Here is a 24,530-nt window from a genome sequence, read left to right as displayed (position 1 = left end):
AGTAAAAAAAGTTCTCAACCCTCAACTTGTTGATTTGACCATGGAACCCACATTTTCCCATGGTCATTAATTGGCCGCGACCTGTTTTTTTAATTTTATTTTTTCAGACATATATATATATACACACACACACATTTGCTTTTAAAAATCAAGCAAATGTATAAAATGGTTGACACATACAAGCACCGTCCCACTTTATGCACATAAATTGTAAGAAAATTACCAATACTGATAAATAAACAGTATGGTAGCAGTCCCAAACTAGCTTTTAATACTATAAAGTTAGAAGGCCTACGAGCCACCAACTATTTAAAATTACACAAAATAGCACAAAGTGAAAATTAAGTGGTAATTTGTTACCATGGTAAATACACAATACTATATGAACTTGCAAATACTTCCAAGCTAACATATGAAGTACAAATTACGTAATTTATTGGCATTTTGTGTTAATTTCATGACTTACTAATTGTCAACGTAACTACGCCATTTGCATGCTCATAATTTATTTTTAATGTATAATTTTGATCTTTATAGTGAAGTGATACAGATCGTGCCTGTGCATTAGTGCGTACTATGAGGTGAGCACAGACAGGACTGGACTTTTTATTTTGTAACAATTTACGAAAATAACGTTTGAATAATGACACTGACATTATAGCCTGACAACATAAGTAGATACTGAATCAGGACAACGGGGTTTTGCGTCTGACAGAAGAGTCAACAGCTTCACTCATGTCTTTTAAAATAAAAGTCCCAACATTATTGTTGTTTCTTTGACTGCACACTCCATGGCCCACTCAAAACGGTCTTGCGACCCACTTTTGATTTGAGAAACACTTACAGTATCTTACACTGGGAAAACAGCGATGCAGTTGCCTCTAAAATGTTGCGCTTTAGTTTTTATACCATAAAAGGAGGCAGCATCGGGCCAATCACCTGGCCTATGCTGTTGAATATTTTGTCTTTCATTAATTATGTAGTCTTTTATCTACACAGAATTTAATAGATAGCATTTGTATGTATCACAGAAGTGGCAGAAGTTGAAGAAATAAGCATAAAAGGATTGATATATTCTGTATATGCATTGGGAAAAATGGCTAGAATGGTTGTCTATTGTTTAAAACTATGCTATTGTATATTTAGTTAAATCTTGTTTCATTAAACACAGACTCAATTAACTTAATAATGTAAAATATAGCATTTTATGTATCCTAAATACACATAAATAATGTTCCTCACATTTTACATAATTTGAAAAAAAATTCTTGATTGAAAATAACCTGTTCAGTTGATATATTTAGCGTGATCTATATATAGAATGCATTTGAAAAGTAGCAGAAATTAATAATAAATGCATGATGATGAAAAAGTTAATAAAAACTGGGATATAAAAGTGTCAGCCAGAAGTAGTAGAAAAGCCCATAAAGGATTTATATATTCTGTATGAATGAGAATATGAATTATTCATGTACATTTTTATACAGAAGTAAAAAGTGAAATATTGTCAAAGCTCGAGCATTAATCAATAATAATACGTTTTTTTCCCCAACACGGCGTGCCAAGAGACGTCTAACATCTCGCGATATTTCGGCCGCAGTGACGTCTTTCCTGCATTCGCTGATCCAATGGCATTTAGCCTAAAGCCAACAGCCACAGCACACACACTGGGCTGCCATCAGCACAGCAGAGACATCCTGAACGAAACTTCAAATTTCGGTGTTTTTTTTCCCCAATACAAGGCCTTAGGGAGGATAACGTACACTTAAACATTTCCTTCTTTTTTTCCCCACGGCGGTCTTGGCACAAAAAGCCCTTGGAGAAGGACAGGACTACAAAAGAACAAGTGACGTCGTTATAAAAGGAGACTTGGCTGAAATCCTTTAGACAACAAAGAAACGGCTTCTCAGAAATAAAGGAGGAATCCTCAATTATTCTCTTTAGTTATGAGTCATGTGGTCGTCGACGGTTCACACGGTCTAGATCAGCAGGTAGGCTATGAATATGTGTTTAAATATGTGTGAGCTTCGTAATCGGTTTGATCGGTTGGCTTTGACAAGCAGGCTATGTCTCAAAACCTAGTGAGCTGCCTTCCTAGACAGCACTCCTAGCTTTGCGTTGCCTCAGAAATGCTGCCAAAGAAGGCACCTCAGTAGATGTTGAGACAGTCGCAGATCCTCGTGTTATAATCTTGTCTTTAATTAAAGATATACAATTTAAGATCTGTTTAGACTGAGTGTCCACATTCATGTCCACATTTAGAGTTTAAAGTGTTTAATTCACAGCCGACGCCTTTTCCTGTTGATCTGTTTAGTTTAGGTTTCGGCAGCCGGCATACTAGAATCAACATCAGTATTAAACTTTTTCCGTCATCGTTACAGTTTATATCAGATTATGTAAAAGCGTTAAAGTAGTTATTCTACTTACAAGTAACGTTAACTGAGTTATTGTTAAACTCGTGGCGAGGAAATCTATCGGAAATTTCAGTCTGCGGCCTGTTGTACCATGCTACCTTTAAATTTGATACGATCGAATCATTTTTACATGGAACAGGCTGATGATGGATTATGCATGTTTTATCTATTTATCAATTTCTATATCCACTATGACCAATTCGAAGAGTCTCATTCCTGGTATAATGATTATAGGCTTTAGGCTTGACTAGGGCCGTGACGGCTTGCCAAACATTTGTGGCAGGCGCTTTTGAAATTTGATTAACCAATCTAATTTCAGCGGGTACGTTTGTGGTAGAAAAATAGTTTAAAGTGTCTAAAAGAGGTTTTTTTTTTTTTGGTTTTCTCTTATGTCATACAGTGGACAACTATAAATTACCGCGCAGACTGTTTTGATTTCATGTGACATTTTTACATGGTTGATGTAAACAGTCACGTGACCAGAGCCGTTTAAATACGCTTTACCCCTCTGAAAGATGATGTTTGTCAAATCTCTTAAAGGTATAGTTCACCCAAAAAAGAAAATTCTGTCATTTATTCACTCATGTTGTCCCAAACCTGTATGAGTTTCTATCTTCTGTTGAACACAAAATAAGAGTTTGAAGGATGTTGGCAACCAGACAGGTGATTGAGATAGTATTTTTTTCTCCTATGGAAGTCAATGGGGTCCATCAACTGTATGTTTACCAACATTCTTCATAATATCATCTTTTTGTGTTCATCAGAAGAAACTCACACAGGTTTGGGACAACATAAGGGTGAGAAAATTATGACAGAATTTTCATTTTTGGGTGAACTATCCCTTTAAAAGCAATCATGTAAAACTTGTATAATAGACAAAAAGAATTTGGTACATATACTTTTTGTTGTTGTTAAGATTGCTCAGTCTCAATTCATGCACAGTTGCAAGGCATGTCAGTGGTCACAACTGTCATCATTTACTCTACCCAGATGTTGTTATACACTTATTTGACTTTCTTGTGGACACAAAAGGAGATGCTAAGTGGATGTTGTTTTACTTTCATTGCATGGAAAAAAGATGCACTGAAAGTGAAAGGTGATTGAGGCCTAACATGTCCTTTTGTGTTCCATGGAGGGAAAAAGTCATACAGGTCGTCAACCTAGTAGACAATTCCACGTTCTCTCATTTTAATTAAATAAACTCTTATGCTCTGTACTGTTTACATGGGTTGACATGGCCCTCTGCTTTTATGTCTTTTAGCTTGCTGTCTTAGACTTGAACTCAGCTGATGGACAGGGTGTTGGCACTGGTCGTAAGTGTGTTTTATCCCATTCAGTGCTTTTACATTTAGATTGAATGCCTGTGAAAAGCACAAACAGGCTTCTCATAGTTGTTCTCCTCTACTTTTTGTATTTGTACAATTTATTTCCTTAGTTTTTCTGAACTTTCATTGAAAAATAAGTGAATGTCTTTTGTCTTTCAGGGCGTTACATTCCTCCTCATTTGAGAAACAAAGACGTATCACAAAATGGTATGTTCTGCTGGTTTACTTTACATACAGTGGGTTGTTTTATTAAATGGGAAATTTGCTGATGCATGCCTGTTTGGCAAATGTTTGTTAGTAAAAATTTATAAATATTGCCTTTTGAGTTGCTTTTTATTAGTATTTTGTGGGTGCTTTAGTTTTTCTTAAATGTCTGATTCACAACTCCTGTAATCTGAAAATAATTTTTGACAAACAAAAACATTAGAGATGCACCAATTGCAATTTTCTTGGCCGATTCTGATAAAAAGAAAAAAGGTCTTGATTTATCATGCGCCATAGAATAGGAGCGCACAGCAGAAACACACAAGCGTACAGTGTTGGAAGATCATCATCATGTCAAGCATGAATAATAATAAAATAACTCTATAAACTTTTGCTGGTGTTTTCTCAGCAGTGTTGTAACAGAAGAACCCCCAAACATGATCAATCATTTTTCTTAAAAATTTGGAAGGTTTTCTATCAAATGAGACCATGCACTTTATGATGCCTTTTTAAAAAAAAATTTTGTATAGAGTAACTAAAAGTAAGCCATTACTTGTAATCATGTAAAATCATTAAAAATGCCTTCTGGGTATAAGGGGTTTAAAGTGACATCCAACAGAGAGCTTACAAATTACTTATATAAAGCTTAAATTATCTGTATCGGGCGATCATGATGACAAGAAATCGGGAGTTGGTATCGGCTGCAAAAATCCTGATTGGAGCATCCCTATTGTTAGTATCACTGTAATTTTTTTGGGACTCAATTCAAAAAGTTTTTTGAGGCTTTCTTTTACATAAATCATTTTAGAGTATAAGTTTCTCATTCCAATTGACATGAGCCACTCTCCATTTCATCACATTAAATAATGATTTGTAGATCCTCTTAGATCTTAAAATCAATGTTTTATAATTGGTTGAGTTTCTTTCTACACTTTGACTTCATTCTTGTTTTTTCACTGCAGGAAATGCTTATTCCTCTGGTAGACAGAGCGGTTATTCAGTGGCACCAGTACAGAGCTGTAAGTCTTGGTCAGGTTCTGCTGAAGGTGCTTTGCTTCCAAGATGCATGAGAATTTTATTTTATGTCTTCAGAGCCAGTACTTTGAGAACTGGTTTTAAATGGCTGCCCTCAGAGTGTTGAACCTCACACTTTATGAAACTGAAGGAGTTGTTTTTGAGTCTGCAAAGCTTTGATCGCTTTGTCTCACTGTTCCCTGTGATTATCTAGCAGCAGCAGTTGCTTGCATTCCTCTCCTTTCTTCTGTTCAAATTGACTCTGAACAAATAGGAAAGAGGCTTGTATGCGATAGTGCGCACACACTCTCCTTTGAATGCTTTTAATTATTTTGGCATCTTCTGACAATGTGAAACTCTTCCTGAAGTTTCTCCCAAACAGTATCCTCAGAGTTGGCACCCTGAGGGAAACCAAAGCTACAGGCATAACTATCCAACTGGATGGAATGACTTTAGGACCGGTAACTATTCAAATCAACCTGATTTGCTCTTGCGTTCCTCCCTTTGTGAAGGAATTGTTGTCTTTTAAGTGCCCTGTGCCTCTGCTTAGGTTCCCAGAGATATCCGTCCCAGGAGCTCTCGTTTTATCACGCCTACACTAGTGGCTGGCCAGACAGATGTGGTATATCTCTGTGCATGTGACATGTTCATCGTCCCTCTGTGACATCTGCACTTAACTAGACCCTGAGACTGAAATTTGTGGATTTTTCTCGAGATGTGTTCTGATGCTACATGTCAATAGCATGCTTAATCGTGTGGCCGTTCTATTTAAATACTAAGTGATGCTCACGTTAACATCTCTTAACTAAACCACAACACTCCAATTAGCTGATCTGAGCTTTGACATGTTTCACTGCTGCCACATCAATTGTTAGGTTTCATACTTAACAAGAAACATCACGTTCTACTCTGACCCCCCCCCCCCCCCCCCCCCCATTATTGCAAGACTATGTAGGCAAAAAATTGTTTTGCTTAAGGGGTTTGTTTGTGGTTTACTTTGCCTTCTATTGCATTTACTGCCTGACACAAAGGCTATTTTTGTTAATTCCTCGTGTTTGACGTTATTCCTTGGCTTCCTGATTAGTAAGTAGGTCAGCAGTGATTCGGTCTTTGAAAGCTTTGTAAAGTAAATTTTAAATTCTGTTTGGTTGGACCACATCTGAGGCAGTTAGAAATTCAAATGATTTGTTTTTGTAGACTGGAGTAATGAAGAGTGTGTATGCATGTGTGCAGTCCTGGTTAATTTCTATGTGTGTGTCACTTGCAGCCACCGATGGGAATGAGGACGCAGCCAGTGTTATCAGCTGGGCTTATTGCTGTGGTATATTAGAGCATTTGACAGTGACAGGGCTTGGCCTGCTTTTGCTGGATTCTGGAAAGAAAATGGTCACCCATTTATGTGGTGATTCATTCATATAGGCTCTAGCGTTTGTAATATTTTTCTTTTTGTGTTTACAACCTTTTTTGATAAAGTACATTGCATTATAAAGGGTCACATGATGTGGTTTTTGGAGTGTGTGTGTGCTCTTTATTCCTTAAACTGGATTTTTCAGAAAGGAGTAGCTGGTTGAGTCACTAGGTTGTCCTAACAGGTTTATTTTTGATTCACATGGTTTTGTAAACACCAGGAGTGCCAGTTCTGCCCAAAGATCCATATTGTGCTCTGTGTTCTTGATCTGTTTTTTTTTTTTTTTTTTGAGAAGTGCCATGATCCTGTTTGTCTGGTTCACTCAACTGACTTGAATTGTTCTATTTGCTGTCGTAAGAGCAAATTGCTTACTGGCTTTTTCACATCTGCCAGTGCCACTCACTCAACCATCACTGAGAACCAGTCTTGGCTTTGAGCTAAGCTATAAATTAGAGCCATTTCCTCAAAATCCTGATGTTCTCTACCAAGCATGCCATACAAGTGCTGAAAAGTGTAGCCAATGCGTCTCGATCGTCCCCCTGTGGCTGGTCTCAGTATAGCTCATAAAGCCCGCCTCCCCATGAAGTCTAATGAACGCGATGGAAACTAAACAATCAAATTACACTTCAAATAAATTTTCAAATATGTTTTCTGTCATTTTAGGTAGTTTTTATCACGCTAATTTAAGTTTAAGTGTTCGTTTAAAAAAAAAGAAAAAAAGTTTGATCTTAGTTCGTTATTTGACGCTATAAAAACGGGGATTGTGACGTGATGATTGACAGCTTCTCTAAACGAAGTAGTCACCAAGGCACCAACTGACTTTTTGGGGGGATTTTCGGGAGGAGATTGGAGCTTCAACTTTAATTTCTACATGTCCATAACTGTTTATTTCACACTAAGCGTTCGAGTCTTTAGCCCCCAGACCAGAACAGGAAGAGACCCAATGCAGCTGAGGAGCTCCTATTTAAACACCTGCTTCCCAGGTGCCAGCAATTAGGCCTGAAAGAGAGGAGGAGGGGCAGGAGAGCGACCAGAAACAGGCCAAGGGCCGTAACATGTACTAACAGTTTCTGCGGGAGTGAGGGCGGGACTTTGATATCGCGGCTTTACTTCCGGCTCAATACTGCACAGACTCGGGTCTCGCGATCACTAGAACCAGGTCCCAAATCTGCGCAAGATGTCAGCGCCATATTAGGACTTTGGCAGCTTCACTTTTCACCAATCGAAGAGAGTGAAGGGGTGTCGTCCATCTTTTTTTACAGTCTATGTTCTCTACCTATGTCACTTTTTTGATAGATTCTCCAGGATGGGACTGCGGTCATAGCAATGGTTTCGTCAATGGGTACCATGATGGTCGTATAAATGGAACTGCAAACTTTGCCCGTGGACTTCCTCGTAATGACAGAGGAGGACGTGGTAGCTTCCGTGGAAGCAGGAACGGTGGTTCCTTCAACCAGCCAATGCATAATGCAGGTGAGTTTTATAAATGATAAAAGAGAGATTGAGGGTACGTTTACATGACAACAATATACTAAAAACTGAAAAGTTGATTCCTTTTTTCGTGTACAGACGTCAAAACTATCCCCATTCACATGGATCTGCGAAAATGACTAAAACGCTGTGTAATGCATGCCAGAGTTGATATCACTTTGTAAAGAAACACTACGCGCCTATAGACTGGAGCATGTAATACGCACGTACATGAGGCCACCTTTTTCACAAACTAACGGTTTTGTAGTTTACACTGAACTAAGTGTCTGACACTAAGTTTACACTGACACTTTATAAGTGTCGTTTTCAAAAACTTGCACTTTGAAACCCGTTTTCAAAAGTTTTGCGTTTTCAGGCCACTAAAACGCTGTTGTCATGCAAATGAACGTTTTAGTTGAAAACTGTGGCCCCTTGCGAGTTGTACACATTTTAATCATCTAACATGATGAAATTGTAGGTTATGCCACTTATGAGAACAAAGATGGAGGCTGGAACGCAGTGGTGAACAGAGATGCCTACACTAGCTTTGGTGGGCGTTCTGACAGAGGAAAATCTCCGTTCTTCAATGATAGAGGAGCTGGCTCAAGAGGAAGGTGAGTAAAGATGCAGTACTGTAACAAGGTTGTTTTAGATTCCATTCTTGACATAAATCTCAGCTAAAACTAATATTAGCCTAGCTAATGTAAGTAAAAAGTTCTCAAATTTCCAACTGTTGGGACATAAAGACATAATGTTAATGCTTTACTTAAGACATAAAGGACTGTGTTTGAGTATCCTTGCCAAGAGTGACATTTTGCCATATTTTTGTGTGCATTTGAACATTTAAGCTCAAAAAAGCACCAAAAAAGAACAATGTAGCTCTGTACACGCGCTTCGGGTGTGGGTGTGCACTGACACCATTTGCTTGACGGTGTGCTAGTGCCGAATTGCACATGCAAAGGCTAAACTTTCATGATGGCACAGGACTGCAATGTAACATGAGTGTAACTGCGATAGAGGTGATGATCCAAAATAATCCACCGGTTTATTGTTTGTTTTATCGCCCATCGTTTCTACAAAGGTCACCATAAATTGCTGCACCCATGCTACAGATGTGAATGATGCCTCAAGTTGTGTGGTTTGAGTTATGAGATATGCACTTCTATTAATTGGCTGTTACTTTTCTAAGCAATAGGATGATAAAATAAGCTTTTTAATGGAATGTGCTCAGAAGAAATCTTGTAATAAATGCACTAAATTTTACATGATTTATGCTGTGCTGCAGTGTTTTTAATTACAAAAAAAAATTCTTCGCAGGTATGAGCGGGGAGGCTTTGGAGGAACAGGAGGGAACAGTCGTTGGGTTGAAGAGTCCAGAGACGAAGAGGACTGGTCAAAGCCAATGCCCCCCAACGATCGTCTGGAAAAGTAAGTGGCCCACTGCTAAGCGCACTGTCTTGTTTCGAGAGAGTCCATCTGTCATTGTGATTTTAAAGCCATTGTTTTCTCTTGTTTCCCCTTGAACAACAGTGAGCTGTTCTCTGCGAGCAACACAGGGATTAACTTTGAGAAGTATGATGACATTCCTGTGGAGGCCACTGGATCAAACTCTCCTGGGCACATTGAGAGTGTAAGCCTAATAATTATAGTGCCTTGTAGAATCAAGTGCCCAACTAAAATAATGAAAAAAAACTGGCAGATGATGTGTGTTTGGATAATTTCTGTTTATCTTTTCAGTTCCATGATGTGGACATGGGCGAGATCATTATGGGAAATATCAACTTAACCCGCTACACACGCCCTACCCCTGTTCAAAAGTATGCAATCCCCATCATCAAGGCCAAGAGGGACCTGATGGCCTGTGCACAAACAGGTGGGTCATTAGACCACCGTGTCAGTCTGCTGTGGGGAAATAGTTTAAAATTGCATCCCAGTTGAACTGTAACTGCAAACTATATTTGCAATTATGTGATGAAAAAGTAAAACTAAGCAAACTAAACTAAGCTTTTTTAATTTTTTTGCACTGTTGGGCTTTAGTTGTGCTGCGTTCCAGTCCACTTTTAGACACGCACTTGTGAACTTCCCTAAGCACTTCCCCTTGGGGGAATCCTTGCTGCCATTTTGAAGTGCGTTCCACTTCGTGAAGTGGACGAGGGAAGTTTATATGGTCAGACCCTCGCTCCCTCGATTTTGACCGAGGGAGCGAGTCTACTTCATATGTACACTTCAGGCTGCTCCATATTCCACAATGCAACACGATTGGGACGTCGCCGCAGATCTCGTCTAATCACCACCACCACCACAAACAACTCTGATATATTAATTATGATTTTTTTAAAATTTAAAACAACCCAAACACATCTATAAACATTTGGATGCTGCATTAAACAAATTCTTAAAGGGAAACAATTTTTAAATGATAACTCCAACTCCATAGCTGATTCCAAGAGATCAAGGGCTTAGGACGTTCCAATTCAGCCCATTGCAGTTTCCGCCAGTAGTGGGCACTCATGCAACGTAAGCAATGACGTACATCTGAGTGAACGAGACGGAGGGAGGTTAGCGAGTGAAGGGCATGACAATTTTGGACTGGAACGCAGCACTGGACTTGCCAGAAACAGTAAAGACTGCTGATACTACATTGTGTGTTGTGTGTCATTTACATAATGTAAGCATTGACCCATTGTTTAAGTGAACACTTTTCTGGTTGACTTGAGTAAAATGAGAAATTGTGTGAGCCCAAGTTCATGCCGCTGTATACAGTTGCATTCAAGGGTCTGTCATAGAATTAATTATTAAATGTTTTTCAAAAGTTCAGTTACTCACCACTAGGGCTGCAACAAACGATTATTTTGATAATCGATTAATCGGACGATTATGTTTTCGATTAATCGGATAAAAAACCATTCAATTCGATTTTTTGTTTATTCTAATTAAAGTAAACCCGGTTACACTTTATTTTAAGGTGTCCTTGTTACAGTGTAATTATATATTTAAGTACAGAGTAATATTAAGTAACTACATGTACTTACTATAGGAATAGGGTAGGATTAGGTTGAGTGTTAGTTGCATGTAATTATGCATAATTTACTGTTATTACTACAGTAAGTACATGTAACATATGTAACAAGGACACCGTAAAATAAAGTGTTACCTAAAACCCTAAATTAGGATATTTATGTGTAAAAGTGTACTTTAAAAAGTGCAAAAGCCACACATTGAGTTTTACAAATATCAATATTTGCATTGTTTTTAATGATAATTGCTGATGGCAAGTTGACAACCATGATTAATGTAAAAAAACAAAAAACATTTATATCCAACATATTGTTTTAACACAATTTTTGTTAAAACAAATTTACAGACATGTTGTTCAGATGTGAAGATATAAACTAAAAACATCTAAAATATATAATTCATTTAATTTTTTTTAAACTTAATTGAATTAGAAGGATAATTTGTAAAAAAAAAAAATATATATATATATATAGAAAGACTGAAAACAAGCGTGTGAACATAGAGCTGCAGTAGATCGCGTTTGAATAACAATTAAAACTTAATAGTAGACAAATGCTATATAAAGAGAACGGAATGGAGGTACGCAGCAAGCTAACAGGCTTGATTAAAAAGACAGGAAAAATGATGCATTAGTGCACAAACATTCGCTGAAAACCACTGAGTACAGTGACTAAAAAACAATAATTTACTGCTGCTGTTATTAACTGCCTTTATATTTAGTGCTTCGCTTTGTAAAGACCGTTTTAATTTAATATTTCTGCGGTAGCACTATTTTAATCCATCACTTATGTTGCGAGCGAACTGATTGCGCAACCTGATGCTCGAGACGCAAAATACAGACATCCCAAGTCTCCCGGAAGTTCTGGAAGTCATCAGCATAATGATAGCGGCTCCCTGATGCTGGCAAATTAGTTCAAACTCTCGGGATTTGAGCGCGCAAGCAAGAGCGCACATGCGAGACAGAAGAGACTGTGCTCCAAACCGTGTAGCGCGAGCGCGCGGCAGAGCAACGGAGGGAGAGAGACCTTGCGTGTGTGTCTCATGAAGCGCGTGTAAGACAGAGCATCCTGATTGGCCTGTTTCAACCAATCACCAGTAAACGCTCCCCGTGACGTAAGCAGACCAACTAATCGATAATGACATTCGTTGACAACGATTTTCATAATCGATTATTATCGATTTTATCGATTAGTTGTTGCAGCCCTACTCACCACGGCAATAGATATTTGTATTGCTTTGATTTGAGCACTCATGTCAACTTGCGCATCTTCTAAAACTTTTACCTAACAACATTTACCTTCTAGGATTGTGGTCCCTTTTACGTGAGGGTTAAGGCAAGCTCAAACTACACGACTTTTGGCTGGATTTTGCAGTCGCAGACAAATTTCTAAGGTCTGTGACAACCCAAATCGTTGCTTGTTAAGCATGAGCAGGTCAACGACGTGTTCTGAGCCTTTCTCGAGCAGTCACAGGCGCTGAAATATTTTCAAACCTGTTTGATATCTCCACGTGATCTTGTAGTGTGTGCAATGCAACAAAAAGGTGGAACTAATCCAGCCAATCATGGTATAGATAAAAAAAATCTCATTATCACTTGCATGGATTTCTCATGAATTTATGTGAGAACTTTTTCCCCACTGTTGGACTGTCTTGACCAAATGTCTTGTAGTTTGTGCACCTCGTCAGCGTTGTTTAGTATGCGCGCTGCTATGACAAGACTATGACAGATGACAAGAAACCTTGTGGAAAACCAATTCAGGTAGTCTTACAGTCCTGTAGTCTGAGCTTGCCCTTAGATGAGCACTTCCTGTCTCTGCAGTTTATTCTGACCAAGCCCAGACTGCAGTGTTGTGCAAAGTGTGGCTTTAGCTGCCCGGTCAGGATTAGACCACAGTGTGCAGCTGTTTTAAAGTGTGCTTTGTGTGTGTGCGTGTGCGTGTGCTCCCTTCACTCAGGCTCTGGGAAGACTGCAGCCTTTCTGCTTCCTGTTCTCAGTCAGATCTACAGTGATGGACCTGGAGAGGCACTGCAGGCCACCAAAGCCAGTGCCCAGGTTATTATACAGATCATTTTAACATCTCTTTACTGGCTTAAAATTGTGCAAAGAGTCTTTTGAGGGGAAATTAGTTCTGCTTCTGTGATTTAATACATTTTGTTTTGGTCCTTCTTAAGCAGGAGAATGGAAAGTACGTCCGTCGTAAGCAGTTTCCCATCTCTCTAATCCTGGCTCCAACCAGAGAACTTGCTCTTCAGATTTATGATGAGGCCAGAAAGGTATATCTTGGTAGAGAACCAATTATAGGTTCACAAATGTTGGTTCAATTTAAAGCTTGTCTCAATTTTTCTTCTCATCTTCTGCAGTTCGCTTACCGCTCCAGAGTGCGCCCGTGTGTAGTATACGGAGGCGCAGATATAGGCCAGCAGATCCGTGAATTGGAAAGAGGCTGTCACCTGCTAGTGGCCACACCTGGTCGTCTGGTAGACATGATGGAGCGAGGCAAGATTGGCATGGACTACTGCAAGTAAGTGTAGCACAGAAAAGATCTAGGCTTATAGTGAAATGATTGTAGGTTGTTTTTAACCTCCAATACATCTTGGTTCTGAAAAATAACTGGTAACGCTTCCTTTTACAGTCCTGTTACCCATGTACTTACTATGTACTTATTATATTAATTATAATTACTGGGTAAAAACTAGGTACTAACCCTGAACCTACCCCTAACCCATGTACTTGCCTTATATTAGCCAGTACTTTCTAGGTAAGTACACTGTAAGTACATGTAAGTACTGTACTGTAAAAGGAAGCGTTACCAAATAACTTGATATATGCTTTGTGTAGATATCTGGTGTTGGATGAGGCAGACAGAATGCTCGATATGGGTTTCGAACCCCAGATCAGACGTATCGTGGAGCAAGACACCATGCCTCCAAAAGGTGCTCGTCAGACCATGATGTTCAGTGCCACCTTCCCGAAAGAGATCCAGGTATGCATGCATTTAATTTGACACTTGTCAGCAAGACTCAGTATGAACCTCGATATTAATAAGGAACTCTTTGTATCTGTACCTTTTTATGTATAGATTCTGGCCCGTGACTTTCTGGAGGAGTACATTTTCCTGGCTGTGGGCCGCGTGGGCTCCACCTCAGAGAACATCACCCAGAAGGTGGTTTGGGTGGAAGAGAATGACAAGCGCTCCTTCCTCCTTGACCTGCTCAATGCCACAGGTGAGATGCCTTTCCTTGTCCACGGTTTTACAATGTCATCGGGTCTTTGTTGTAAGAATAACAGACTTGGTCAAGCTCTGTGTAAGAACAGATGGTATACGTTGGTGTAAATATTTTATTGTGTTGTAGCAGAACATTTTTAGAAATAATATTGTTAGTTGAGTGGAATTTTTTTTCCCCCACATGTCTCTTAGAAGTGACTTAAGTGAGATGCAGAAGAGATGGAGATTTTCCGTTGTGCTAGTAAATCTATAGATTCAGTGTCTGGCTCTTGGTCAAGCGCTCATGTAGATCCATAGCTACACAGTACTGACACACTAGTGCTTTTAGATAAGTCTCGTTGGTCATTGTTACCATGCCAACATTATCTAAGCAAGGACTGGAGCAGAAGGTTTGGTGGTTAGTGTCTTAAAGGGAGGAAAAGAAGTCTCACAGTGAGACATTTTTAATGCTCTACAATCTCTTCCTTACGTGCTAATGGGAGTCATGCCAAAACTTGACTACAGAAGAGATACAAACTGGCTGAAATTGCATTGAATTCAGAAAATTAGGGTTACAAACACACACATACACGACTGCCTTTTGCAGATGCTTTTATTCAAAGCTTTTATCACCCTGCAGGCAAGGATTCTCTCACACTGGTGTTTGTAGAAACTAAGAAGGGTGCAGACGCTCTTGAGGACTTCCTGTACCGTGAGGGTTATGCCTGCACCAGTATCCATGGTGATCGCTCTCAGCGTGATCGTGAGGAAGCGCTCCAGCAGTTCCGTTCTGGACGCTGCCCAATCATGGTTGCCACTGCTGTGAGTAGAGTCTGAGTTCACCGGAAACCCGTGGTTTTCCTTGCGCTTGTTTGAGTGATTGTATTCTTGTCTTGATAGGTGGCTGCCCGTGGCCTGGATATCTCCAATGTAAAACACGTCATCAATTTTGACTTGCCCAGTGACATTGAGGAATACGTCCACCGCATTGGTCGTACAGGCCGTGTGGGAAACCTTGGTGAGTTTTTCTGTTTATAGAAATAACTTGCATGCATCTTATTTTTGCCAGAACATCTGTTTGAATTATTGATATATCTTCAGGGCTGGCCACATCCTTCTACAATGATAAGAACAGCAACATCACCAAGGATCTGCTGGACATCCTGGTGGAGGCCAAACAGGAGGTGCCTTCCTGGCTTGAGAACCTAGCTTACGAGCACCAGCACAAGAGCAACAACCGTGGACGACCCAAGAGGTACAGAAACATCTAGCTCTCCAAATCTCCCCATTGGATTTGTATATTTTCCAGGCTTATGACATGTTGCTCTTCTTCTCCAGGTTCTCTGGTGGCTTTGGGGCCAGGGATTACCGCCAGATGCCTGGGGGCAGCAACACTTTCGGGAACCGTGGTGCTCGCAACGCTGGTGTCCATGGAGGGAACAGAGGTTTTGGAGGCAATAAGGGTGTGTTTAATTTTTAGTTTAATTAAACCTTTAAGTGTTGACATGACAAACAAGATCAAATTTAGGCTTCGTTAACATTGATTCAAGCATTAGGAATGGCCTAACAATTAAATCTTTACAACATTTATGAATTTTGTAAACATTATTTACTATTTTAAAAGTGAATTATTTTATTTATCACTGTTCATTAACTCGTCTTTGCATAATACATTAACCTTTTATTATTTATAAATGGATTAAACTCAAACTCTAACAATGAACAATATTTCTACAGTGTTTATTAATGTAAAGTGTACATTTTAATGTGGGATATTTGTTATATAATTAAATTCTTGAAAGTAGTCCTGATATCATTGTCTGTTTTAGGTGGCTTTGGGAGCTTTGGCGGTGACAGCTACGGGGGCAACTATGGAAACTATGGTGGAAACTTTGCCCAGGTGGACTGGTGGGGCAACTAAAAATATGTTTGCCAAACTAGAGCCGAACGGATACCACATGTTATCATAGCCAGACTCTACCCTCTGTGTAGCTTTATGAACTCGGTACATTACACGCTGTGATTCTCTGCCCACATTCTAAAGGGAGCTGATCTGTGGCAAAACCGGTGCAGAATATTAAGGATGCCCACGACTTGTGTATTTGATCTATTACAGCACCTAGGTTTTTGACCTTTTTTTTTTTCGTTTTTTTTCTTTATCTTTTCAGAAAAAAAGAGGATCATTTGTATGTGAATGTACTGTGCCTTTTTGAATATAGACAGGAATTTAGTTTTGTTAATTTCGAGTGAACTTGGCCAAGAGCTTAATTTGTTTTGTTTTTTGCTGTAAAGACGTTTGAAAGCTTGTACTTAATCAAACCTTGGCAAATACTGGGATAATGTGACTCGATGAGTTGCTGTTTCCATTTGAACTTCAAATTATCACTGATATCATGAAGCCAACAATACAAGCCACAAAGTAAAGCACCATCACAGCCACTTTGCAGACGTTTGAACCGCTCTGTGAAGCGACTGTCACAAGGGACAAATCGGTCTGACTGACTTTTGTTTTGCTCACTCTATCCTGGAGAGACACCTATTTAGGGATATGGTTGTCTTGAAAAGGCCATTCCAGTTGTGATATTCATGACGAGATATTGGAAACACTCAGTGTTTGAAAATTCAAAATGCAGGAACTTCTTAATCCACTTGTTTTAATTGACTTGACAGTGTTATGGCAGCTAGTAAGAACCACATGCTAGCCAGTCTAAGTGGGCAGCATTTTTTGTTAAGTACTACTTTTTTTCTTTTCTTTTTCTCGTAACAACATTTTAGAGAAGCAGATGTGATTTTATTGAAAAACTCTAAGGTTTTTTGGTAAAACGTTTCTTTACAAATGTCAGCAAAACAAAAAATGCCTGCCATCCTGAAAGTGAAGTTCAAATGGCTACAAACGGACCACAGAACCAAAGCGGCCGTGCCTTTGGAACATGACCGCTTTGGTCATCTACGCATGCTAGTGTTTTGTTTTTTGGTCAAGGGGAGAAGACTAATGAATTGTTGCAGGCTTTCTTTTAATACAAACGTCCTCTTTTCAAGCTGTGCAGCAGGCATGGCTCCCTTTTTCGTAGGTAGAGGAAGCGTGAGGGTTCATTTTGAGGCATTGACAGATCCAAACCGGGAGTTTGTTTGCGTTGGGCCTGACGTGAGTGCAGATAGGCAGGCCACCATTTTAGCTTGTGTCTGGTCCCGTGGTTCTTCGCAGGACCTGGACACCAGGTATATGAATGCTGTCAGCTCCTGAAATTCATCTGGTTAGTTGTGAACTCAACCACTGGCTGAGGAGCCGGTTTTCAGCTGCTTTTCTTGAAAAGGAAGGAAGCGGTCGAGCGGAGGAGAAAAAGGCATTTGTCGCAAGTGCAATAGATATTCTTCTCAAGTGAGTTGTGCCTTGACTTTATTTTTTATTTTTTAACTGATGAATTCATCAGATGCACTGACAGTATTGAGAACTTCAAGTTGAATGGTGCTACTTTAGTTAGGTCTAGGCCCGTGTACGTTGTGCCCATCAAGTTTTACAAAGTTCTTTTATTGCACATTTCGAGTTTTATATACGTGTCTTGAGTGCATGTCCTCAAGCTTCCAAATATTGTGTCAGGAGAGTAGAGATACGCAGCTTGTTTACAAAAGGGGAAGGGTTCTCACTATTTACCAGGATTTATTTGGGACCAGGGCGATCAGCAGTGGGGAATTTAGCTGTTTGCACACAGATTTCTAGATTCTACTTTTGCTGCTAGTTTTGTGTAATTTATTAAGCATTTTTTGAGAAATATTTATTTTTATAAGCCTCAAAGTGATTCTTTGAAAGTTTCAAGAAACTTGACCAAAAGACAATACCTAAACACTGGCACTTGAATGTTGAATGTCACCTGTATGCGTGAAAAATTTCTATATTTCGGGGTAGCGTGAGCTTTTTAATGTTTCAGACATAATGTACTCGGTCAGATTCCACAGCTGTTAAAGGCCTAACGGCAACACGTCGCTATGGAATTACCCATTGGCTTTCAAAATTGGAAACAGTGAAAAAACATGCCAAGGTTTGGAATCAAAAGTCGTAAAAAAAGTAAAAAAAAAAAAAAAAAAGTATCAGTGCAAAAAGTGTCCAGATTCTTCAAATGTGTGCTTTTTTTTCTGTCCAACAGATTGGCATTTGTTCTGTTGAAGTTATGTTTCTGTCAATGTCTGGCACATGGCAACCTTGAACACGTGGTTGATCTCTATTGTATTTACATAGGGACTCTGGTATTAGTCCACTCAGGAGAAGCTGCAAGTGTCCACGCTAGCAATAAGTAATAATGTGTTTTGGAAACACTTAAAATCACACTCCCTGCCCCTCATTCAGATGGAAATAGGAGAATAGTTCACTCCCTGAGAGGACACCAGAGCTCCTTAGATTTAGTATTTGCTTTGTCGTAGCTTCTAGGCTCTGCACTGCATGAGACGACTCGGCTGTGCGTTTATTGTATGATTTTACCAAAATAAAAGTTTCTGATGCAAATTCCTTACAAATCAAGCATGGTTTCTTAAGTGTTTGGAGCAGAAATTGGGTCGAACATTGTAATGGCTGTTCTTATTTTGAACTCAGTGGAGTTATTTGACATTTAGTTGATGATGCTAGTTTGTTTACAAATAGAAAATTCCTTCTTTACTTAGTGTCCCTTGTCTTATTTCCTCTACTCTCAATGGGTTATGCTCATGTGTCCAGTACCTGATGTTTCAAGTGTTGAAGCATAGGGAACCGTATCAATGCCCACTTGCTATTGCACAGGAGTAAGTGCAATCCATCTATAAAACAAAGACAAAGCATTATGAAATCATTTACTTGCGGTTTGTGATGCAGCTGCTGTGAGATCTAATATTGGCTGCTTCATCTTGCCTGAAAAGTTTTTTTGCGAACTCTCCATTACACTGTGCCTCATTTACAAAACAAAATGCTCCGAACAAACATAACCCTCCGACACGATCCAAGATGCCATTAAAATAAACCATCTACTTGTTTCCAACGCTGGGATACTTCTGAAGTCTGTACAGGGATGCAAACGACCTGTTTAAAAGGTTAGTTCACCCAAAAATTTGAAGTGTCGTTACTCACCCTCATGTCATTCCAAACCTGTAAGACTATAAGCCTAAATTAAATCCGCTCTTCAGAAATTTTGAACTAAACGTATATAGTTGAATATATAATGCAGCAGGGGGAATATGGGTCCTGATAATGCCAAATGTCTGATTTTACCAGTAAAAAAGGGCCTATATTTAAATGTATGTAGTCAGTGACAGTGCAAGCATGATTCTGAGCCTGAAAATACAGAATGATCTTAGACATGAATATTTTTTTTCTGGTGTCAGCATTGCCCTGTGCACTCGGGACCAAGTAAAAGCCTATTCATGTCCACCCCGTAATACCAAATTTAGCATTTTAATCAATGTTAATTATACGTTATAACAGTAATTTTTTTTTAAATTGTTTACCATGTCTTAGAGGTAATGTATATATTTAAAAACAACTACTTTATTTTGGCGTAAAGTATTGTGATAGTATAGTATCGCGATGTGTATCGTTACACCCCTATAATTTAACTAAATGTATATCTTTTTAAATTATTTATTTGAACAATTCAAGTGATTTACAGGACTAATATTACTACACACATCATGCAATTGTAGTTGTTATATTACTTCTGTCATTTGTCTAAGTGTAAAGTGACCACACTGTTCCCTAATCTGAAAAGGGCCTCTAATGATATGTGTTAACATCCAGTTCTTGGCAAATGTTTCCTGAAAAGTTTACATTAGTTTGTTAGAGTACCTTTCAGCCATTGGTTTATATAAGATTGCAGACTGTAATCTGCATGTACCATTGAGGCCCAGGGTCATTTCTGCTTGCTTTGATTTCAGAGTACTGCTTTAAATGCTTATAATCCTAGGATTTTTCTGCCATTAAGTGATGGCTTTCTAAAGGGGAGTTTTGATGTTGGCGCATGTGTGCACATACAAACACAAATGCTGAGCGATAGAGCCTTTAATCCATTCATATTTTCACTTGGAGCGAAGCGGTACAGACATGTAGTCATGTTGGGGAAACTTGTGGATGCGCTTTTATCAGCTGTCAGAGCAGAAGAACCTTTACTGAACATGCTTGGCAGGTAGGTAGCTTGGGGCTAATGTTGACCATTTGTAATCATTGAGCATTTTGGGACTTTTGATATTACCAAGAGAAGATGAACACATTTTATTTGATATCAAGATGTTTGAAATGTCTAATTTGCTAAATATTTCATGTTATCTTAAAAATCCACAGCTGAGAGAAACCAGTGATGTGTTCCACCGTTATTGCTGGTAAGTCCCTGATTTCTGCTGTGTTATGTTCCTTGGTGTCATCTGTTTGGTGTATTTCTTCAGCTATTCAGTTCAAGTCTCAATGCTTCTGACATTTATATTAAAGCATTTTCTGAGCGCTGCTGAAATACACTATCTCTACTTGCATGAATTTAAGGGAACAAACAAGAGCTAGTGTATTTGTGTAATCTCTAATCTGTCCTTTCTTAATCACCATAATTTCAATGTGCAGAGCAGATGCAGGACAGAGGGAGGTCACACATTAAATTATTCCTCCAGTCTCTGATTGTGCTCTCTGTAATCTTCCCGGAACTGCTGGGAAAACCAGACTCATTTGTAAAGTGATTGCTTATGCTGCATGACTAGTGTTTTGTTTCTGTATAATTATCATAATAAAGTCCTGGAAGTTCATTTAAAGGCTTTTTTGTGTGTCATGTTAATACCAGCATTTCTCTGCAGTTTAGACCATGTAAGTACAAACCTGTAGTGTGGTATCCATCAATGTGGCTGTTTACAGTTCAGTGTGATGTAAGGGTTCATTCTAAAAATATGAATTAAAATAAAAAGATTTCAAAAAGTTAAGAAATTCCATATAAAGGCTTCATTCTGTAACCTAACTATTTATTCAATAAAATTAGATGGTTTGACTTTTTTTGCCATTTCTGTATTTTTATTTTGTTTATAATTTAGTTTTTTGGATCTAAAAATAATGCTTGATTTTTATTTGTCATTGGCCTTGGCAATGTTAAAAAATTGTATGTTTAAAATACAAAAAAAGTTGTAAAGAATTTCCAAGGTCAAAGTTTAGAATAGGTTAAAGTTTAAGAGTCAGAGGCAGCTAATCAAATGAGCACATGACAATTTTCCAAACACTTTGAAAATACAATTGATTGTATATATTTTTTCTTTGTTTAATGTTATTGGTTGTACATTAATCAGTATTTCTGTGAATTTTTTTTTATGACCCACATATGCAATGTGAGACTGATATTTAGTTTCATTATTTCAAAACATGACCTTCAGGGACATACTGAATAGAGAATTTGTCTAATTACATACTGTGGTAAAATGGCACCCTCTAACACATCTCCTTTCCCTTCTCTCCAGTGTATTTCCTCCTCCTCCCCCCTCACGCCCTGTCCCTGTGGGCCTGCACTCGCTCCTGCCCGCCCAGTTGCACGTGTACTCAGGAGAAGAGCTGCAGCGTCCTGTGTGACCACGTCAACATGATGGACCTGCCCAAAGAGTTCCCATGCGAGGCGTCCTCCATCAACCTGGACAAGAACAGCCTAAAGTTTCTGTCCGAGCGAGCCTTTGGCACCCTGCCTTCACTTAAGACACTCTCTCTTGACCACAACAACATCTCCTTCATCACGCCTGGAGCATTTAAAGGGCTGCCCAACCTGGTGGAGCTCAAGATGGCCCACAACGAGTATATCCGATACCTGCACACTCGCACCTTCACGGGACTCAAACGCTTGGTGCGCTTGGACATTTCCGACTGTAACCTGTTCAACATGCCAGACCGGATCTTCCTGGAGCAAATCGCCCTGAAAGAACTGCTGTGTTTCCAAAACAACTTTCGACGCATCACTGGTGCCATCCGAGGGATGGAAAACCTCACGCACGTTTACTTGGAGCGCAACAAGATCGAAGCGGTGGCCTACAACTCTTTGTTGGGCCTGAGCAACCTCAAGTACCTCAACTTACAGGAGAATCGCATAAACGTGATACATGACGAGGCCTTCAAAGATCTAGTGCGTCTGGAGAACTTCTACCTGAACGATAATCTGTTGGTCGACTTGCCCCAGCAGGCTTTTAAGGGCCTGAGCAACTTAAAAATGTTGAATCTGGGTGGGAACCTGATGACCAACGTCTCCAGAACATGGTTCAGTGACCTGGTGGAGCTGGAGGTGCTGTACCTGGATCGAAACCGCCTGTCCTATATCGAGGATGGCACCTTTGAGAACCTGACGAGCCTCATCACGCTGCACCTCAACAGCAACAATCTGACGTCTCTGCCCTTCTCCGTCTTCCAGCCCATCTATTTAATCGGCCGCCTGTATCTCTTTCGAAACCCCTGGGAGTGTACCTGCGACCTGGAGTGGTTGAAGGAGTGGATGGAGAGCTATAAGTTGGTGAGGGACATCCCATGTGCATCCCCGTCCTCAGTTGCCGGCTTGGACCTGAGCGAAGTTGTCTACGTCCACCTGAACGGCACCTGTCTGGATCCTCCAGAGCTCAACCTGACCACATCTCTTCCGGACTACCCTACCATGGAGAACAAGTTCAACAGCCTCATCTCCAAACTGCTACAGCAGGAACTGATGGATGAGATGGTCAACGCCACGGACGGTCTGAGGAACGGCACCCAACAGGACCCGGCCGAGAGTCAGGTTTCTTCCGGACATGGATTGTTCAGTGCTGCTCAGACTGTGTTTCTTCTTGTGTTTCTTCTTCAAGCCCAGATTGCCTGCATTAACGCCTCTTGAGAGTCTGAGGAATACTGAAAGGGGTTGAAGCGCATTCAAGAGTGGAAGTCATTTCCCAGTAGCTGGATGGGAAATGTTTGGATTTAAGGCTGCGATAAAACGTTTGGTCCATCTTGCCATGAGCACTGCGTTGGAAGTGAAATTCTGGCTGACATAATAGAGTTGGAGATGATCGTCTCTTTAAATGAATGGAAACTGGTCTTGAAAGGAAAGGATTGTGTTTTAAGCCAACGAGACTGTAAGAGACTTTTTGTCCGTATGAAAGGCTTTCTTAAAGTATAACTGAGGGCCATTTTGCGAGACCTGCAACTAGTGGCACAAACGTTTTTGCTTCCTTTTTTATTTCAATTTGATTTAAAACACATCTTTATAATGCATTTATAGTACGAATACGTTTGTACATGTTCTGTTGCGTAACTTTGAAACATTTGTTGTGTAGGAGATTTATCTGATAAAGCTTCTCACTATCATTTCACCAGATGGCATAACACACTGTCCTCTTTTGTTTGGTTCATTAAACTGGGTAAGTTTCCAGTTCTGGAAAATGCATTAGTCTTCCCATTCCATAAAGCTTAAGTGCACTCTGTAACATAAGCTGCTTCATATTGTAACCAAATAAATTGGCTTTATCATGCTCGTTTTACTGTTATGAACATGTATTTTCTCTACACAGAGAGCAATACGCATAGGAGGATGATGGCATGAGTCATGAGTTTCTGAGCTATGCATGAGATTTCTAAAGAACCCTTTTAATTTAACTGATTTTTGTTCATTTGTGATTAATACTTTGAATAAACAAAGATCATTGCATAGTCACTAAAATGACAAAGTATAATTTTATCTGTTTGCGATGAGACTAGTTGTCTATTTAAATTAGTCATTTTTTTCTGCTAAAACTGACCAAATACACTCGAGAAATACATTGTCAGATATAGTTCACCATTTCTGCCTTTTTTTACTGAAAAAAAATCCGCAATTCAAAATTTGGCTCTGGTTTCATATTCCATTGTTTTCGTTGAGTTAAAAATATTTATCAGCATATGTGTAAGGTTTTGATTGACTGCTAAAATGAGACAAGCACTCATATCCCTCTCTTTATGGCACATCAGTGCATCATTCAGGGTTCAGCAGGTGAAAAGTGTGGCTCTATCATTCATTCATTCATGGGTGTATATTTCACCAGTTGTTCTTGATTATGGCAGAAACTGAAGTGAAGAAAGCGGTTTGTGAGCGAGCAGGAGAAAGTTCCTGATATTATAGCCCAACCCAGCTGGAGGAAGGTGATGCCAAGTGCCCTTCAGTTGTGCATCCTGGGATTAGTGAATAAATCCTACTTCTTTATGACAGTTTGTATGTAGGTTGCATTCACCTGTATGACAGTACCAAAATACACTACCGTTCAAAAGTTTGGAGTCAGTGAGATTTTCTTTTAAAGAAATGAATGCTTTTATTCAGCAAGGATGTGTTAAATTGATCAAAAGTAAATTATTTCAAATAAATGCTGTTCTTTTGAACTTTCCATTCATTAAATAATCCTGAAAAAAAAGAAAAAAAAAACACTGTTTCCACAAAATATTAAGCAGCACAACCATTTTCAACATTGATAAATGAATGATTTCTAAAGGATTATGTGATACTGAAGA

General features: G+C 39.3%; 2 protein-coding genes across 3 annotated transcripts; both read left to right on the top strand.

The window, feature by feature from the left end:
* The first annotated feature begins 1,693 nt into the window (after positions 1–1,693).
* On the top strand, positions 1,694–15,997 carry ddx3xa (DEAD-box helicase 3 X-linked a). 2 transcript variants are annotated; one of them, XM_056232956.1, is made up of 18 exons: positions 1,694–1,991; positions 3,676–3,727; positions 3,899–3,946; positions 7,662–7,838; positions 8,314–8,449; positions 9,153–9,263; positions 9,366–9,465; positions 9,573–9,708; positions 12,809–12,906; positions 13,026–13,127; positions 13,215–13,375; positions 13,693–13,837; positions 13,934–14,078; positions 14,700–14,881; positions 14,960–15,077; positions 15,161–15,314; positions 15,398–15,522; positions 15,889–15,997. In XM_056232956.1, the coding sequence occupies exons 1-18, from the start codon at positions 1,947–1,949 to the stop codon at positions 15,978–15,980; spliced, it is 2,127 nt and encodes a 708-aa protein (XP_056088931.1). In that variant the 5' UTR covers positions 1,694–1,946; the 3' UTR covers positions 15,981–15,997. The 2 variants fall into 2 exon arrangements, with proteins under 2 accessions (XP_056088931.1, XP_056088932.1); XM_056232957.1 differs by having other exon boundaries at positions 13,029–13,127; positions 15,889–15,991.
* A 3,994-nt stretch (positions 15,998–19,991) lies between these two features.
* On the top strand, positions 19,992–23,697 carry nyx (nyctalopin). The gene is made up of 3 exons (XM_056232964.1): positions 19,992–20,202; positions 20,358–20,395; positions 21,503–23,697. Exons 2-3 carry the CDS (start codon positions 20,374–20,376, stop codon positions 22,885–22,887), a joined length of 1,407 nt encoding a protein of 468 aa, XP_056088939.1. The 5' UTR covers positions 19,992–20,202; positions 20,358–20,373; the 3' UTR covers positions 22,888–23,697.
* Positions 23,698–24,530: the final 833 nt, after the last annotated feature.

This window comes from Rhinichthys klamathensis, unplaced genomic scaffold, assembly GCF_029890125.1.
Source record: "Rhinichthys klamathensis goyatoka isolate OS25496 unplaced genomic scaffold, OSU_Roscu_1.1 h1tg000358l_1, whole genome shotgun sequence".
Lineage (NCBI taxonomy): Eukaryota > Metazoa > Chordata > Actinopteri > Cypriniformes > Leuciscidae > Rhinichthys > Rhinichthys klamathensis.
Note: the sequence above shows the minus strand (reverse complement) of the source record. Positions and strands in the feature narration are given on the sequence as shown.